General features: G+C 43.5%; 1 protein-coding gene across 2 annotated transcripts in view; it reads right to left on the reverse strand.

Annotated features, from left to right (window-relative positions):
- Positions 1–13,186, reverse strand: part of dock11 (dedicator of cytokinesis 11) — a 67,442-nt gene that overhangs the window by 34,764 nt on the left and 19,492 nt on the right. Inside the window, exons 13-31 of one of the 2 annotated variants that reach the window (XM_042400504.1) lie at positions 11,304–11,426; positions 11,100–11,182; positions 10,531–10,653; positions 10,268–10,344; positions 9,293–9,477; positions 9,062–9,127; positions 6,477–6,569; positions 5,234–5,357; positions 4,942–5,054; positions 4,565–4,648; positions 4,358–4,447; positions 3,687–3,808; positions 3,515–3,584; positions 3,245–3,370; positions 2,876–2,947; positions 2,287–2,433; positions 1,567–1,650; positions 991–1,102; positions 539–577 (exon numbers count right to left, since the gene is read on the reverse strand). In XM_042400504.1, the coding sequence (XP_042256438.1) occupies positions 539–577; positions 991–1,102; positions 1,567–1,650; positions 2,287–2,433; positions 2,876–2,947; positions 3,245–3,370; positions 3,515–3,584; positions 3,687–3,808; positions 4,358–4,447; positions 4,565–4,648; positions 4,942–5,054; positions 5,234–5,357; positions 6,477–6,569; positions 9,062–9,127; positions 9,293–9,477; positions 10,268–10,344; positions 10,531–10,653; positions 11,100–11,182; positions 11,304–11,426 (1,933 nt within the window). The remainder of the gene's footprint in view (positions 1–538; positions 578–990; positions 1,103–1,566; positions 1,651–2,286; positions 2,434–2,875; positions 2,948–3,244; positions 3,371–3,514; positions 3,585–3,686; positions 3,809–4,357; positions 4,448–4,564; positions 4,649–4,941; positions 5,055–5,233; positions 5,358–6,476; positions 6,570–9,061; positions 9,128–9,292; positions 9,478–10,267; positions 10,345–10,530; positions 10,654–11,099; positions 11,183–11,303; positions 11,427–13,186) is intronic. The other variant, XM_042400505.1, reaches the window with a different exon arrangement.

A 13,186-nucleotide genomic window follows, 5' to 3' on the forward strand; every position in this document is an offset into this window, starting at 1 on the left:
TGAGAAGTTGTCTATTTCAACAGAGGCAATGACGTACATTTTTACACCAAGGCTTTGTTAATGTTATTACTGCACTGAGGAACCATCTGCAGTTATCTTCTCTAATGACGGAGACAGACAGGAAGACCAAGAGAGAGAGAGAGAGAGAGAAACAGAGAGGCAGAGATAACAGACACAAACTGCAGGAGAGAGAAACCGCAGCTTCATGAAAGATGTCTCAACCTGATACAACTTTCGACTCGATTCCGCATTAAGAGAAGAGGGTCAGTTGATTCCCACAACAGCCAAGCACCCCTCTTCCACCACACACAGGCTAAAGGCCCCCCCCCTGCCCCGGCGGACGAGTGACAGCGTTACCCTAGCGTTAGCGTTGTGCTTGTGTGAGTGCGAGTGAATGTGTGCCCTGTGAGGGAAAAAAAAAGGGGAGCTGACAGGACGGCGGGTTAGTGCAGGTCAGAGCAAAGAGGTGCAGGTGTTTGCTTACGACAGCGAACGCAGTGGCGTTGACGAACAGTATGGTGCGGTGAGAGTCACCTACCTACTGGGCCAAAAAGCTCCGTCGCATACGGAATAAAATCTGACCACAAGCAAAAAACACAAAAAACAGAGAGGAAGGGGAGTAAAAATAAAGAAATCGGAGGGGGTAAAACTGTAAACAATCCATGCAGCATTTCCACAGCATACAGTTGGTTGCTTCTCACTTGTGGTTGTATAAAAACATGTATCAACAACTATGGATAAGCAGGTAGAGGTCAGAGTAGGTGGGATTTGCCACCTGTTTAATTAAAAGACTTGTGTATGCGTTGGTCAAACCAATCAGGCAGGTTAATAGAGGGGATCAGTGTGTTGGATGCAGGTCAGAAAGGGGTCGGTGAGGAGTTTGGAGGGGAGGGGGGGATGGGGTCATGTGAAGCTAGTCAGTGGTTACATGTGTGGTAGGGAGAATAATGCATTCAATGGTAAAAGCGGGAAATGATAGCCGACTCTCACCTTGTACCCTCTGCAGCTTGGTGCGCCCGAACGCCATGGGCAGGTTAAGAGGGATGAAGTGTTCGTGGTTAGACACTGTCATCAGGAAATCAAACTTCATTTCAGTCAGCACCTGTGGCGGCAAACATACATGCGTGAGTGTGTGTGTGCTCTGCACGCTCTGCACGCTCTGCACGGGCGCATGCAAATTTCTGTCAACCACCTCGGTGCATGAACATAATTCTCCTCATTGTTCACATATAATCCTCGTTGCTGCTGTTTCTGAAACAAAGCCTGACGGGCTGCTGTGTTGGTTCGATTTGTTAGTCAAATGTGCTGCTGATACAGAAATAGAGATAGAGCGTGAGAAACAGCACGATGTGGCCGGATTAGATGCATGACTCTGCACTTCAGGTAACATAACAGGTAATGCAGCTATAGCTCAGTGCTGTTGTCAGTTTGCCAGCAAAAAAATGTGATCGTCTTAGTCTTCCTTTTCTCTTGTCAGGTGACGTTGGATCTATATAGACATTCCCTAAATTGCACCTGCAGTACTTTCTTACTGAGTGTGTTGGCCCACTGTGTCAGGCCATGTACCTTGGGATCTTTGAGACTGAAATGACGCATGTAGTGATTGACCAGACCGAAGGCAAAGCTCCTGTTCATGAAGGTCAGGCACCTCTGAGGAAAGAAGAAGAATGGTTATGACATGTGCTGCTGAGGCACGGTGAATGTATGGTGACAAAAACAAATAAATCACAATAGAGCTATTGTGCTATGAAGGAAAAGCAGATGTGTCACGGGCCCCAGCGAAGTATTTTTGGGCACTTAGAAACCATAAAAATTTTTTGCAATGAGCCGCGAGAACAATGTGTGAATAACAAAATATCTCAGTCAGGACATATCACAGAAAAATCATCTTTCATATTTTGAGCAGAGCACAAGTATAAAGGAAATGGAGCAGTTCTGACAGCGACTTTTTTTAATGCTTTGGTGTCAATCAAGCAGTGACAAGGAAACACTTCAGGCAGATTGGGAAAGTGCCCGCTAAACAGACTTTTGTAAGCTAAACATTCCCTCCATGTGAAAAGACTCTGCTTTGAATGATAATTTGAGTCTAATATTGTTTTTCGACAATAAAGCTAAATTACCTCGTTAGAAATTCTGAATATTATCTATGAATATGCAAATCATTTTAATTTCTAAAGTTTATCTGCTGGTCCAAAGACGTCTCCTACTTCACTGGAAAGTCCATTCTCAGTGTTTGTGCTTCTGCTGTCAGACGTCAAATGTTTCGTGTACGTTTGGGGTTCAGACCTTGATGAAATTGGCCAGGCTCAGGTTGATGCAGCGGGCTTCCTCTGCGATTTCCATGTAGCGGATGGTGATGTGCGGCATGATGGACAACACCAGGGACTGGAGCGCCTGGTGGAAACTGTCGGGGAATCGCTGGGCCCGCGGCATCTGAGGAGATGGTCGGGACACAATGATAGATCACTTGACTTGAAGGCATTAAAAAAAAAAAAAAAGGTTAAAATGTAAAGTATTAAATAAACAGAAATATAGAAATATTATAAGGACACATTAGCAGTGTTTACAATTAACTTTAAAGTATATATATTTTCTCATAACATGGATCAAAGTTTTTCTTAACAGCAGCACTGCTGAACTAGCACTGCTGCTTTGGACCCAGATGAAATGCAGACCCATGGCATCAGAATGTGGAATATATACAAAGTTTAATGATTTAGTGCGAGTCACCCGCTCTCTCTTTGAGTGTGTGTGCGATTTGTTTAAATGTCTTGTTTGCTTGTGATATCCATGCCAGACACAGACATTTAGACACACAGACGCAGTGCTCTTAATCTTAATTGCATGATGGAAGCAGAAACCGCTAAATACCAACCTTAATGCGGTTGTCCTCTTGCAGGTACAGGGCCACGGATTTAGCCATGGTTTCAAAAAAGAACCAGGAGTACTACAGAGAGGGATAAAAGATGATTAATGTCAGACTACTACATATTTCATGCAGCCTTCCTGAGAAAACAGCCATTGTGAAGACAGGGAACTATGTCACAGAGATAATTCTTAGTAAATTGAGAAACAGAGTACAAGCAGCTACATGCTGACATTAGATTTCTCAGTAGAGGACAGGAAACTCTTCTATGTTTTGAGGATCTGATAAGTCGTTTTATAGGCATGTATGCCACCTGCTGTTGAATGTCAGTGCTACAACTGGACTGACTGGGTGACGGTAAGTCATGCGGATGCGCACCTTGAGCAGTTTATTGCTGGTGTTGAAATCAGCAGTTTGCTTGAGGACGGCTGTGACTGCGGTGGCCAACACCTCGTGAGTGTTCAACGAGTTTCCTGACGCATGGTTGTTGGTCACAAACACATACTGAGGAGAGAGAAAAAATAGATCCATACACACATGATGCGCTTTAAACTGAAACTGACAAGTACTAAATTATTTTATAAGTTTTCCCATTTGCAAGTATTGAACGGAAGGTCTAGTGCAGGAGTGTTTGTGTTGGTGTGATACCTTGACGAAAGAGCGCAGGTAGTGTTCCAGTCCTTCCTCGTGACATCTGGACACTATATGTATGATAACACTGAGGGTGCAGAGAACAGAAAGGCAGTGATACGCTGTAAGCAATTTTATCAGTATCGAATACGAGCTGAAACCACACTTTACACACAAGTGAACAACTGACCGGAGAGAGTTGACCGCAATATCGTGGGCTACTTTGGTTGCTGCTGTAAGCACCTCAAACAGCTGCATCAGCACTGTAGGTAGGAAGTTGATGATGACATGCGTCTCCATGGCATGCAGGCACTGTGGGGAGGAGGGTAAGAGGAAGAAATAAATGAATGCTGACACCTAGTGGAGGATGAGAAAAAGAATCAAACAGCTGCAATAATACAGCCGTGCTCATGTAAAGATAAGTTTGACTTGGATTTTTATGAACAATTACATTAAAAAACTTTTACAGAAGATACTCACTCTGTTAGCTTGAGCTCCTCGAGAAGCTTATGCTAAAATTTTTAAGTACTAATACAACACTTTATCCGCCTGCAGATCTCTGGACTCATTTTAAAACAAAAAACAGGCTCATTGCTGTGTTCTGTATTTCTATAGAGTTGACTGAAATTTCTTGAAATATGACTTTGAAGCATCTAAATCTAAAACAATGACATTTAGAAGCTATAGAGGAAATGTGGGGTTTGTTAGTGCCCTTGCTAAAATAATTGAACTACAATACAGAACTGCAAGCTGCAAAGTTTGGAGCTGCTGTTAGGGAGCTTTTGATTGTTCATCATAAATGTCTGTAAGTTGATCCTTGCTCTCAAATAACTGACTGTGCACTGCCTCACAGTATCTGACCTTCAGGTACTTGATGAGTTCTGCTTGGTTGCCCTCTGATGTCGTCTTCATCAGCTGGCAGTGCTGGAAGAATTTGTGTAGATGCAGGTCCTGCGGAGGAAACCGTACAATACAATGTCATCCGCACTCCCTGTATGCCACCTACTTTATGCATACTGCACATATATGTGATTATGTGAGAAATGGTACAGGAATGAAGTGTTTTACCTGAGTATATATGGTTGATGCTATATGGGTTCTCACTTTGAACAGTGTCTTGGCATTTTCCACCCACTTGATATCTGGTTGGGACTGTTCAAATGCAGGCAAATATGTAGCATGTTACTTGATTGAGACATAACATGAACAAACATGTCAGACAGACACCACAGTGTTGACCAAAAGTGATAATTTAATATGTGGACATTTAGCTCACAAGTTGGGACTTTGAATGCACTAAAAACTGAATCAGACATCTGTTTTATCCACTGCTTTTCATTTGTGGTTCGTCGTTTTCCTTTACCACTGAGAATAAGAGATGTCAAACAGGACGTCTTAGCTGGATTTGGATATCAAAGTGGCTAATGTAGTGTTGCATACAGTACCTTCCTGCTATCCTGACACAGGTATCCGGAGGGCAGGGTTGCAGCTACAGGTAGCTGGAGCTCCACTGATTTCGACCTCCCGTCTTTTAGCAAAGGCAGCCAGGAGTAACCCACTGGGACACATGACAGGAGCAGAGTATACATGCAGATGAGATTATACATGGGTTAGGGGGAAAAGTCCTCTTACGGTATGGAAAATGTAATCAGCGTTGTGCTTTATTTTCTTTGTTTTAATATTCAATTCAATTAAGTGACACACATACAGAACATGTGTGGTCACGTGCAGACTTACCCAGTGCCTCCACCCCCTCTCTCTTCTTGCTGCTGGCCTTGCTGCTGGACTCACAGCTGATATGGTAAAAGGTGAAGAGGATGTGGTGTTTCTCATGCAAGTGAACCGGCAGCTCAATCTTTACCTGCACACGGTGGAAAAGGTCAGTGGGTTTTTTTTAGCTTATTATCACAACATTGTCACTTTTCTTTCATTTGTTTCATGTGTTTGGGGATTTTTGGCCCACAAAGTTGGTATAAAATTCATCGTAGTTGCTCAGCTGGCTACTGTGCACAATGAGTTCCCACCTCTTGACCTTAATGAATGCAGAAGAGTAACTTAAAATTCCCCATGTGTAGATGTGTTCAAATTTGACACGTGATATTTTGAGTTCCTGAAAACACACACACAAAAAAAACCTCTTTCTTTGGTGAAGTCTACAATAAATATATTGTCCACAAGGGGGCAGCAACTACAAGGAAATGTACTTCTATGTGTCTTGCACACATTGATTTACTCACAGGAAATGACACATACAGAACGGCTGAATAGACTTTCCACTAATACAGATCTAACTCCCGACGAATTGCTCAAGAATGTCATGAATGAATATCATGACTCTCCAATTTATGACATGGGAATGTGTCAGACAGTCAGCGCGTTAAAGTTTCTCTCGAGTAAGTCGGAGGAATCCATAAGATCATGACAGTCTGACTAAGTTATTAAGGATGGTCAGAGTTCTTGGTGCATTGTTTTCCTGTTTGGGCAGAAATTCTCCATAAGTTGACAAGAAGCTAAAGCATGTGGAGGTAAATCCTAGTGAGCGTGCCTCTGTGTGTGTGTATGCATGCATGCGGGTGTATGAGGGGGGAAGTGGCGGACTCTTAAAATCCTAATCCGTTTGATATCAGGGCCATATGGACCCCCTCTGCTCTACCTCTCTAACAGTATCCTGACCGTACCTCTTTCACTGAGCTCCTTGCTTCTTGTGTGTGTGTGTGTGTGTGTGTGTGTGCTGGGGTGTGTGACTGTTTGACCGGTCTAGTGTGAGATCACAGCTCTCTGCTGAGACAGACTTATAGGATTATCTCAGTGCTGGGCTGAGGAATTTCAACACTGAACACAGCAGTTTCAGGGTATTTGAGAATAAAATAATAATCAAACTTTATTCGTCGTTGCTCCAGTCGCGCTTATCATCATTTCCTCTTAATATGTAACTCAAGAGTCAACAACCTGATGAGTGAGCTCCAGGATGTAATCTCACCTCGTCGTAAAACTCTGGGCTCTGATTGTGGTGCAAGACGGCTGCGTAGGTGCTGCTGGTGAAGAGTGAGTCTCCCGGCTTGCCATAGATGCACTGAAAGGCAAACAAGCGACATCAGTCATCAAACTCTGGGCTGTTTGATGGTGGAGCACAGCGGTGAGTAAGTGCTCAGCAATCTGTGGTTACAGACAATATTTAGAGAAAAGACGGGTTGAGTGCGCAGCCCTTCATCATATGCATCTTTGAGACACCAACAGTTTAAATGAAGTCTGGAGAAAAAAAGAAAAAAAAAGCATGAGGTCTGACTAGACAAGAGGTGCCTGATTATGAAAAATTATATAGATTTTCAGGCCATACACAGCACTGTTTACCTTATTTTAACGAACCAGCAGCAACCAACTCCCCCCCCCTGCTGGATGCTATGTTGACAGAAAACCAAATGATACAGAACACTTACAGCGCTGTGACTCATGTAATGACAAATATCCATTTTTCTTAACAAAAAGGGAAGTAGAACAGTATGGATGCAGCCTAAAACTACAAAGGAAACAGTGTGCAGCTAGAGCTCTGTGCTGCATCAGAGCTGCAGCCACTACGTGAAGGGTTTTGTGGGAAAAATTTCATCTGTGCGGCGAGGTCAAGCTCGGCCAGGTCAGGACGCTTCTAATGAGGAGCGACGAAAGGGAAGAAGAAAAAAAAAAAAAAAAAAAACGGACCTGTTCTGACGGCTGGCTCGATCCTGTAATTAGGACGCTAACAATTGTAGTCATCCCTAATGAACGATAATGAGCAGGACTGGCCAGAGGAAGGACGGCGATCTCGAGCCAGCTGGTTGAAACTGTGACTGATAGGAGCTGGGATCAGGGAAACAACTCTGCGGGAGGACTACGTGAGCCTGGAGGATGGGGGAGGCGAAAAAAACAGGGTGCGGAGTTCAAATTCTCAGCTCCGCCTAGAGGGAAGCTGGAAGAGAAGGTGGAGGTGGGTGCGGTGAGGGAAGGGGGAGGGGTCACACAGATTTCAGCAACCAGTTGTTGCGCAGACCACACGGTAGAGTAGGACTAACGTACCAGTACCGCCATGGAAAAACAACACATTCAGATGCCTTCACATGAGTGTGTGGGGCGTGGGGGGCTGATGGGAGTTCTGATTACCTGACTCAGGATGAGGGTTGTAGCACAGCTGCAGGAGCTGCATCTGATCCTATCTGTCCATACAAGGTCTGTACCACACACGACTAAAAACCCATTTCCCTCCTGGCTCCGCTGGCAATTTCATCATCAGGTATACAAAGTGCAATTTCAGGTAAGCCCACAAATAAACCAAACCTGAGCTTATGAATGCACGATGGACTGGTGAGCAGTGATGATTTGACATAGATATGAGTTTGTAAACAGCTGATATTGATACTTTTTTTTTTAAATCCCAACCTCTGGAAAATCATCTTCAGCTTTCCCCACAGCTTGAAAAGCATTTCCCCTCCTTCACATTTGTGTCTTATGTAAAACCCAGATCTTACCAGAGCTTCCGCTTGCCTCTGATTAAAATCTCCTGAGAGGTGCGCTGCTGGCTCCTGCTTATTGTTTGTAAACAACTTGTTTGAGACCAGACTGTGTGTGTGTGTGTGTGTGCGCTCGCACTATCTGAGATATAGTACGCGTGGATGCGTGCTGGTCTGACTTGTCTGGACTGTCTTGATCAAGAGCATCGTGTGTAAATGTTTTGGCGGTCCGAGTCAAAAGAATTTTCTCCTTTTCCTCCTACCCTCTGGAAGAGTGAATAGAAAAACAACCCGCCGTGCTTTGATGACTGTTTCCACCCGCAAATATTTGACACGTGTGGCCAGAGAGAAAAGGAGAGGAAGAGAGAGGAGAGAGACACACAGTGACCATTCATTATCTTCTCCTGCCAGCTATAATAACCAGCTTCTGTAAAGCTTTTCCTTTTTTTCCTTTTCTGGCCCCTCAACTGCACTCTGACTTCCACTTTGTGAAAAGCAATAAAAAAAAAATTAAAAAAAAGGAAAGTTTATCATGTTTGAGGCTTCTGCTATTGATCAAATCTCTCTCAGAACATTCCACAAGTTTTCATGACAGTATTACTGTTTTCTGAGAAATTAGCACCAGGCTCCTGCAAATCTGTTGAAAATAAAAGTGCATGTTGATTCCATCCCCCAAACCATCTATCCTCCTCTTCCACTTCCTTTTCTCACTCTCAACCTATCTGCACAATATTAACTGACTTTTCGGATTTTTACCTGTATGCTCTGCTATCTGTGCATGTATATAACCCTTTGCAGGCTTTGTTACATAAACATCATACGCTATCATACACTCATCTCTCTGAATGATGTTGTTCCTGTAAGTTGATGTCTAAATTTTCAACTTTTATCCTCAAAATATTCCAACTTTTTTTCCACATAATATGATCTATATATCTTGAGATTGTGAAACCTTGTTTTCTGTGGCTCTAATATTCTGTTGGACTGTATCAGATCAGCGCTAATTGGATACAACTGACCTGTGAAGACACTCAAATGTGTGCATCACTAACATATTACAACATATACAGAACATATAACTCACCTTTAAAGGGGCTGCACCTTCTTCGTCTGAATCTCTGAACTGCATGCAGACGGCGATGTTCCTAGCCTGCCATGGAGAAAACGTTACTTTAAATCAATGCACACGGCCGAGTAAATAATCAGTGAGAGTGAGTCCAATCAGTGATATGTGCTTCAGAAACCAATCCTTGTTGACAGGGTTTCAGCATTTATTCCAACCATCACCCATCGCACATCATCGTGAGTCACACACCTTGGTGAAGGTCTTCTGGTTGTCGTATTTGAGCTGCAGAGGGTAGACGTAGAGCTGGTTCTTGTAGGTGGTGAAGGGGTAGTTGTACTTGGCTTCCTCGGGGAGGAACTCCTCTACCTCCACTGACACGCGCTCGCAGCTGTCCTCGAAGGGCTTCACGGGAATGTATGATGAAGTCACCGTATCTGAGGGACAGAGCACGCCGGTTAAGGAACACCGAACCTCCGCTGCTGTGTTCTTGTTCTATCCCGAGTAGTCACCTCAGGGGTCATTCGGTGCGTTTGTGAGCGATGTAAAAGTCACGTAAGGATATCGATTATAAAAACAGCTGAGACCGTGCAAATCAAGTGTACAAGGCTTTGGGCTGCGCAGAAAGCTACAGTTACATCTTATTTACAATTATCTTAACTACTTTCTGGCAGGGTTTCTGAGCACTTCTTCAACTGCTGCCATTGATGCAGGATGCTGTGGTCTATCTTTTATTATACCTCCTAAAATTAAAACACATCATGCTTCTTTCCCGCACATGGGCGCACTCCGTCACCCAAAACGCTTCCTCCACGCTTCCTTTGTGACCCCAAAACTGCCAGTTTACAGTTGTCAGCATATCTCTCTCTCTCTCCCTTCAGCTTTGTGCTTTTTAACTGCACTTCTTTATTGCATGGTTTGTAAGGAACAGGCATATTTTGTTACATGCGTAGTGAGGAAACCACAGTTTTGGTCTTTGCACTATTGTTTGATTGTAATCTTAGTGATGAAGAAATCGACCACAGAGGGCTCACATAGCTGAGCAGTGCAGGTTTTAAGAGTCATTTCATCTAAATGATGCGTTTTATCTCAGCGTAAAGAATGAATGACAAATCATTCTCTTCTCTATTGTTAAGTGGTCAGTATGTTTTCAAAGTGGGCACTCGACTTCACTGTTACAGAGAGACAAATGTTAGGATAAGACGAGTGTTTAGGACTGAAACATACTTGAGAAGTCAGGTGGGACACACTCGATGGTGACGTTCAGCTGTCCGGGGATGGTCGGGAGTTTGCTCTTCTCAGGTCTGATGTGGAAAAAAAGAGATTCAAAATAAGAAGGTGCGAATGAGTTGTATAGCAACGCACAGCACTGTCTCCTATGCGATACCATGTTAAAATATACACTTACACATGCATTAATTTGCAACAGGATGAGTGTTTATTGCTACGGTAACTAAGCTAAAATCGCAGTAAGAGTGGTGATGACTCACTTCCTGATGTCAGCCAGCAGCTTGATGATGTCGTCAGTGGAGATCTTGCTGCTGTCCTGGCGGTAGAGAGGAGAAAACTTCCCGTCCATGTCCAGACTGCCCTGAGCGTCTTTGAACACCTGCCTGGAAAGACGCGACACGTGACGACAGCGCCGACCTACAGTGTTTTCTAGACCCGTTTATCTTCAGCTGGATGATTTCGAGAAAGTTTAGACTGTGTCGGTGTCATTTATCAGGCTGCTGTGATGAATCCAACATGTCCTGGGTTTAAATAAAAAGGTTTTCACTTGGTTCAAAAATCAGTTTCGGTCCCAATATTTCAAATATCCTGGTATGAAGTATCAGCTGAACCTTGTTTTTCATTCCTACTGGAAAACTGCTGAAGCATTTAGAGGATGTGCAAAATGTATACGTCCATTATAATTTATGAATAGACTTTAAGTTTTATATGCAATGCATGATCTTATCATGCTGATATATTTCAATGTATTTGTAGGTCATTCCAAAGACGAATCTAAACAGATTTATTACTGGGTAATATTGTGACTCATGCATTATTCCTGTCTTACTTGGCAGCCCAAGCAAATGGCATCCTGTATTGGCCCAGGCGTTGGCACGTCTGTTTGGCAGCTTTGAGTACCTTCTGAGCAGTCTGGGGAGACATGAGAGAAAACAAACAGAACACACACACAAAAAAAAAAAATCAATATGGAGGAGAAGACAGAATGTTATCCTGGGAAAGATCACTGTTGCTTTCATCAGCTATACGTCACCTTGTTGATGTCAGAGGTCTTGATGTATGGCTCGGCGCAGTGGGTGATGCCGTTCTGCAACACCTTCTCCACACGCGCCACCAGGAAGATGTCGGCGTGGGGGTTGGTTACTGAAAAAATACCCTGGAGGAGAAAGGGAGAAAAGGGAGTGAGAGGAGGTTAATTAGCGATGATACAGTAAACAACAAGTTCTGTGGATTTTCTTATTTGAATTGGCAAACTGTGAGTGTCTTTCCCTATGACCCTCCCTCTGAGATTTTCCATGGATCTGAGGAGAAAATCAGCCAAACTAAAGGGGACTCAAATAAACAGGCCATCATCAGCGATTCAAAACTTTAAAACGTCATTTTTAAATTCAACTTTCTGCTTCTCTACAAGGCAAGTTCAGAGGAAGTGGCTGATGTTGGCTAAAGTTAGTCAGGAAAACCACATGGGGCTCACGTCTATTTTTGGTGTGGTGAGATGGGGCTGTTCTTAAACGGGTAGTGTCAGTTCACACAAACAATCTCATGGGGACCGAACTTTCATTCGGGCAAGAACATACTGTGCATACTGACATACACACGTACACACTCTTACAGAGAAAAAGAACTCCCGTTGAGGTTTTTGGGAACAAAAGCTATCACGTAGGAAGATGCAGCAGGAAGTCATTTTGGAAAAAAGTTTCTGCATAAGTAATGAAACTGAGTGACTCCACCGCAGGAGCCATACCGGCTAAAAGGCTTTAAATCAAAATAGATGTCGACATCACAAACTGCGCATTAATAATACACAACTTTGAAGAGACGAGCACACAGTCAGAGAGACACACACCCTGGTTTCACTCCAAGCCATAATACTGCCCATCCTCTTCCATCAGCCCTCCTTCACTAACAAACACAGCCACACACACACACACATGCTTCTGCTTACAATCTTTGACACTATGATTTGTCACATTTTGCACACTGCGGAGAAAAAAAAAAAAAGCTCCTAAAATTAACATATTACCATTAGATTCCCCAGAAGAGCTCACAAACAGTGTCAGCAGCCTTTCTGCGAACATAAACCGCTGTGCTACTGTTGGTCTCTAGCTGGAGAGAATAAAGCTACGACTCCTCGCTCGCACTCGAAAAAAAATTTATTAGATTTGTGAATTATGTGATGAACTGGAAGCGAGGGTTGTGGCCTCCAGAGAGTTGCTGCTGATGGCAGCGGAGAGATACGAGAGGTGGAGGCTCTTGTCCTTGGACCACACCCAATGCACCTAAATTAAACTGTGGTCAACTGAGCTATAATAGCACACTAATCACAGAGGTAGAGCCTGCTATGTTTGTGTTTGTGTGTGTGCGTGTGTGTGTGTGTGTGTGCATGTGTGTGTGGGTTGGCAGAATCTAACATCAAGTCCATAAATTAGACCGGCTTGGAACGGAAATACTGTTTCTGCTCTGAGTGCTTGTGACTCTCCCTGATCGAATATTCTCACCTATAAAGTTGTTTGTGTTTTTCTGTTGCTGTGATAGTCTCTCTTCATGGAAATGGAAAGTGTGTATTTGAATACACTGTGTGTGTTTTATAACTTGGCTGCAGCTAATTTACTACAGACTACAGTCATATTGACTTATTTAATCTCATTAATGGACCGAGCAAACAGAGGTGAGCGACAGACCGTGTGTGTATGTGTGTGTGTGTTTATCTCACAGCACCTGCAGGAGTTTGCACAAGGCCAGAACCCTGAGCCAAGTGTAACACTCACACATGGGCATTATTCTTTCCTAAAAAAACTCTGGACTTAAAACACGGCAGAGAGAAGTGACGAGACATAAAGCTTACATCACCGGGCGCAGAGCTCGTATCAGAAACCGGCAAAACAAAGAGATTCTGTAATTGCTCGCAAATGCTGC

This window comes from Thunnus maccoyii, chromosome 22, assembly GCF_910596095.1.
Source record: "Thunnus maccoyii chromosome 22, fThuMac1.1, whole genome shotgun sequence".
NCBI lineage: Eukaryota > Metazoa > Chordata > Actinopteri > Scombriformes > Scombridae > Thunnus > Thunnus maccoyii.